Genomic DNA, 5,642 nt, shown 5'->3' on the forward strand with positions numbered 1-5,642 from the left:
AGTTACTAACACTGGTTTTACTCAAAACCCGGTAGTTTAGTACTGTTCAACAACAATAAATGATCGATAGCTATTTATTTATTTTTTTTTTTTTTATCTTTGTATTAGAATGTGGTAGACAAGTTTTAAATCAACTAGGCCGAATTCCAATCAACAAAGAACAATGGTCCCCAGCAGCAGCAACAGATTCGGGAATCCTTCTGAAAAGTTCACCCAATTGGCAAGCTGCTAACGGTCACATTGCCATGAAGGGCTCATCACCGTGGATAGCTCAAATTTGGCACACTAAATTTGTAGAGATGATCTGTGCAGGCGTGCTTATAAATCATCAATGGGTACTAACTGCTGCGCATTGTGTGCAAACGACGAACGCCACTGCACCAACGATACGAATTCAACTTGGTGATCACGACTTGGAATTACCGGAAGTCGGGCAAAGGACATACAATGTTCGTGAGATCATAGTTCACGAGAACTTCAATAGCGAAACTTTTGATAGCGATATTGCACTTTTGAAGGTAGATGGAACGGTTGAGTATACAAATTATGTAATCCCAAGCTGTTTGTCAAAAATACAGGACCACGAATATGAATTATTTAATTCTGGTGTACTTGGAAAAGTTGTCGGGTGGGGAAAGGTCTCTGAAAATGGCCCGTACCCCAGATTTCTTAACGAAGTGAAACTGCCAATTGTACCACAGAAAATATGTCGAGAATCAACATCATACACCGTGACAGATAACATGTTTTGCGCAGGGAGCGGTCGGTTCATGGGACCGGATGCGTGCAAAGGGGACAGTGGTGCCCCATTTGTTATCAATGATGGTGACAAAGCGTATCTTATAGGTCTTGTGAGTTGGGGCGAAGGATGTGGGAAGGAGGGTAAATATGGATTCTATACACGGGTCGGTAACTATTTAAACTGGCTACGACAAAAGATTGATTCATTATAAACCGCACTGATAGTATTTGTGGTTAAAAATCTGAATGATATGACTTCCATATTGAATCAGCAACTATGAAAACAGTCTTTCAAAAAATTGCCATCCAATATATTGTCAATTTCATCGTTATCTTAAATGTTATATCCGTTACATTACTAGGTTTGTTGCTAATGGCACAAATAAATGTTCTTTCCTTTGCGTTTATCGGCAGCATTGGGAAACTATGAAGATGAAACATGAAAATATATTGAAAACCATCATGAATTCAAAATGGTGTTGCGACGAAATGAATTCACCGTTTATTAACACTTGAAGCATAAATATAATCGAAAAAATATATTATATATACGGTAGACATTTAAATGAAAGCAAAAGCTCAACATTAAATCATGACAAAAACCATCACCAAATAAATTTTTAAAAATTAACCATTTATCAAAGCTTGAAGTATAAACTATTAAAAAATGTATTTATATATATCGACCCAAGGTATCAAAATTATTGCTGGAATAACAAGCACATGTTGGTTGGTCTCTTAACCAATTTTTGGCGGCTTTGTGACGATGTTGTTTTTATCGACATAAATTCGGACACGATCTGTTCGGTAATCCGTAGTGACCATATGACCGTATGGTACAATCGTTACCTGTTGATAATAAATTAGAAAACTTTTAGTATTTTTATTTTTATATCATTAGGTATTATTTAGAAATATACTTTACATTATTATTTAATTAAAATTATAAATGAATTTATTATTACTCACAATTTATTAATAAAATATATTATTTATTGTTTAATATTTTATTAGTTAAAATTCAGAATACTAATTGTAAAAATATATATGCATATTAAAGTTATAGATATTTAAATATTATATAATCATTAGCATTATGATGTTTATGTTAGTATATCTGTTGACAATAGTACTGTACTTCAATAGTTACTACGAACATGACAAAAGTCTATCATGCAGTACACTGGACATACAGATATGACAATTATATAGTTTTAATGATATCCAGAATGAATAAGAAAATTTTTGTTTCAATCTGGGTGGCACCAAGCTTTGGCCGATTAGAGGGGGAAGTGAGTGTATGTCGGCGTGATCAGGGACTGCTCAGAGCCCCTCAGAGGCGGTTCAAGAAGAGGGAGAACCCACGAGAAGCTATGGCAATTACAGTAATAGAAAAGGCTTATTTAATCAATTTTATAGTCTAAACCATTTGTAAAAACTCCCAACAAATTTTCTCTCTTTGACATGTGTTTTTTTTTTCTGGTGGGGGTGGGGAGAAGGACCCATCTAGCACCACCCCAGCTCGGTATCATCATTGAGTTTATATATTTTTCACAGATAAAACATATATAGGCCTATATACATACATCTAGAGATGGATTATCACCCAATATCTGACCCTTTGCATTATCACCAGTCTGGAGTAAAAACACAAAAAGAAAACAATATCAATCCACATTGTTATTATAATGTAATATCATTTAAAATTGATTATTTATTAATAGAATAATATATAGAGATAATACTAATAGCAATGACAATATCATAAAATGATGACAATATTTATAATTAAATGAATAGAAAAATATAATAACTAACAATAAATATTATGGCAGAATAAGTGATTTTGTATTACTGGAATAGCAATTATTAATTGAAAATGATTACCCTACATAAAATTATGAATTTACATAAAAGATACAAAGAAATTGTGGAATAAAGTAACATAAAATACATAATTTAATGTTGAATTTGTTATAAATATTTTAAAAGGTAAAACTATTAAAACATAAAGAAAATTAACAAGATAAAAACCCACCCCACCTCTCATATTATGTAAATAGCACTGTTACCTCTCCAACTAAATCTGGCCATACGGTTCTGCAACTCTCTTCATTGTCTTGGCAAGAACATGTGACAAGCTGTACTATTACAAGTAGCAGAAGACAAACTGAATGGTGTATGCATAACGTCATTATGGGATGTCCGGTGGATTGTTTAATTAGCTGATTAAAATAAATGCCTTTATTTTTTCAAGTATATGTTCGTATCTTGATTCTCACTGAATGCAAAAAAAAAATTGCTTGTATGAGTGGTTTCAAAATTTCTTCATTATTTTGGGCTCCTGAAAAAAGTAGACACCATTATTTTATTTATTTTTTTTAATTTATTTTATCTTTATTTTTAATATATCTTTTAAGAGTTTTAATTGGCATGTTGTTATCCACTCTTTGAGCTTAAAAACTATGGAGCAAAACTATGATGGTTCTCATTAACATATCGCTGAGCATACACTTTATTGCCACTCAATCATTACACCAGTGTTGGACTTTGAACAGACACACGATTTGCCTTTTTGATTCAGATATGATATGTAGAATGCTTTAAGGTTGATAACATAAACCACATAAATCTGGAATTATTTTATATATTATGATTTTAATAATATTGATAATTATTAATATATTTATGATTTTAATAATATTGATAATTATTAAAATATTCATTATTTATGATTTCTAAAATTCTAAAAATACTTTCCCTTAAAATATACAACACCAAATGAACACAAGGCAGTGAAATACTCAGATGCAGAAAATGTTTATTCATCCAAAAATACCACATTGTTAATATTGCATTATCTTAGCACAATTAAATAAATCAAATTTAACATCACATAAATATTTCCATACAAAGCATTTAATTAAACACAGTTTTTAATTTATAAAAATATTTCATGGTGAAATTTGAAAATAATGTCATAAAAATCACAATCATGTCATTATTATTGGAAGACAACAGTAAACTAGAGTCTACCGCATAGCAGTGGTAGATCCAGAAATTTGCCAACAGTTGGGGTGGGGTCTGAACCAAGAGGCCGACTAGAGCCTCGGTCAGGGCCCCAGAATAAAAAGACCCTGTTAGGGTTTATGGCTTAGTATTGCCCAAATTTGTGCTTTTAGACCACAATATTAAGGATTTTCAATCAAAATAATGTTATTTCGATAGGCAGAGACATGGTAAAGCTTTTACTAATTTTGGAATGTTACACCCAAAAAGATATTTAGCTGGCAGAATTGCTTATTTGTTTAAACAGTACTGTACATTCATGATAAACAATGAGGGTGCGCACTGCAACCTTAAAGGCATATTTGAGTTTAAATAACAGGTAAAACATATTGTGTTACTACGAGTACCTTAGACAATTGCACCATGAATTTTGTCACCATGAAATGTCATTTATTTCTGATGTGAAATATATAAATATATAGGTTTTGTCTTCTATAAAAGGCCATTGAAAAATCATATTGCATTTTTTATTATAATTCTAAAAAATATTTTGGTATTTTGGAATAAAATGGAATTTTTACAAATAATTTGATACAAGCCAACCATATTGGTTGCAGTATTATAGATATTGTATCATTTAATATCTACAGCTGTATGTCCAGTGTGTTAGGATCCCTAGCCGACCTTAGGTGGTTTGACAACAATCTGGTTCTCATCAATGAAGATTCGTACGCGATCTGTCCTATAATCCATTGTCATCATGGAGTCTTCAGGTAGGATATAAATCTGAGGATGAGGAAATTTGAAAAGTAAAAAAAAAACAAAAATATAACGGCACCAGAAAAAGAAAAAAATTAATGTTAAATATGTGTTGTCTTCTTTATGATGAAGAGGGCAGTGTCCCAAAAAAAGCCCGTTTTATCTGGTTTGCGATTAGGTCATAAAAAAGAGCTGTTGATTGTCATTGTAATTTGAATTATGGGTGGAAAGACCATATTTTCATGTGTTTTTTCTTATGTAGGGAGGGGATGAACAATAACTTATATTTTTACACGACCTTAAAATTAAAGTTTAATGAATCTTTGTTAATTATCCAATCATTAGGTAGGACTTTTTTTATACCTTGTTTAGCGAAACACGATGACAGCAAATATCGATGATTGCGAATAAAAATAAAATTTAATTTTTCCTCAGAATGCTCCATCAGCTAAATAGTTGCTGTGGCCTATGGCTTTTTTTCTTCTTCTGCAGTAACAATCAACAGTTTCTTTTTGTTTTTAAGGGTAAAATCCGTTGCTAGGCCTGAGCCTAGGTTAGGCAACCCGACAGCTAAAAGCTTGCTGGGGTTTACCACAGCAGTGGAAGGCCCTTCCTTAGAACTACAGCAATTGCTGTCGCTGCTGCGGGCAAATATGAACCTTGATCATCCTATTTTACATTCACCAATAAAATTATTTATTTTATTCCGACCTCTCGCCTTAAGGAAATGCAACAGGAAAATCAGGTCACAGGTCAAATAAAATTTGAATAAAGAATTATATTAAAAAAACTTCCTGTTGCAATTATTGTTCACAAAATTGTGTTTCTTTTATTTCAGAGAAAACTATAATTTCCATAGGTAGGGACAAACAAAAATGCTGTGGGAAATGATATCACAGTTGACATAGTTACCAACCTGGCCTGTGGAGGGGTCCAGGGGTGAAACCGCGGTGGCGGTTGGTTCTGACAATGAACGCGCAAGACCACATGCACCTCCTAGATCCTACTAAGTGCATGATTGGCCGAGTTATTTTGGTCAAAAAATAGAAACATTCTCGGTGAATTGATTTTTTGAACGAGATAACGAAAGCTCCCTAATGACTCAAGTTACTGCATGACTGTTTATATTTTTA

At 32.5% G+C, this 5,642-nt stretch overlaps 2 protein-coding genes across 2 annotated transcripts in view; one reads left to right on the forward strand and one right to left on the reverse strand.

Moving 5' to 3' along the window:
* The window catches only part of LOC117114660 (coagulation factor IX-like), an 8,505-nt gene extending 7,153 nt beyond the window's left edge, over positions 1-1,352 (forward strand). The window contains exon 5 of the mRNA XM_033258350.1: positions 109-1,352. Within this exon, the coding sequence (XP_033114241.1) occupies positions 109-953 (845 nt within the window). The 3' untranslated portion in view covers positions 954-1,352. The remainder of the gene's footprint in view (positions 1-108) is intronic.
* LOC117114661 (subtilisin inhibitor CLSI-I-like) lies at positions 1,216-3,131 on the reverse strand. The gene is made up of 3 exons (XM_033258351.1): positions 2,814-3,131; positions 2,328-2,378; positions 1,216-1,590 (listed from the first exon to the last, which is right to left on the reverse strand). The coding sequence occupies exons 1-3, from the start codon at positions 2,934-2,936 to the stop codon at positions 1,480-1,482; spliced, it is 285 nt and encodes a 94-aa protein (XP_033114242.1). The 5' UTR covers positions 2,937-3,131; the 3' UTR covers positions 1,216-1,479.
* Between the last annotated feature and the right edge of the window lie 2,511 nt (positions 3,132-5,642).

Source organism: Anneissia japonica, unplaced genomic scaffold (assembly GCF_011630105.1).
Source record: "Anneissia japonica isolate Jap-2015-1 unplaced genomic scaffold, ASM1163010v1 scaffold288101_len212226_cov194, whole genome shotgun sequence".
Lineage (NCBI taxonomy): Eukaryota > Metazoa > Echinodermata > Crinoidea > Comatulida > Comatulidae > Anneissia > Anneissia japonica.

What these genes read in the sequence shown, in the direction of transcription:
- LOC117114661 (XM_033258351.1), bottom strand. Translation starts at nt 2,936, where the DNA reads ATGACGTTATGCATACACCATTCAGTTTGTCTTCTGCTACTTGTAATA. An exon ending in GGCCAGATTTAGTTGGAGAG is followed by an intron (nt 2,379 to 2,813) that starts GTAACAGTGCTA and finishes TTTTTACTCCAG; the next exon opens with ACTGGTGATAATGCAAAGGG. An exon ending in GTGATAATCCATCTCTAGAT is followed by an intron (nt 1,591 to 2,327) that starts GTATGTATATAG and finishes TATTATCAACAG; the next exon opens with GTAACGATTGTACCATACGG.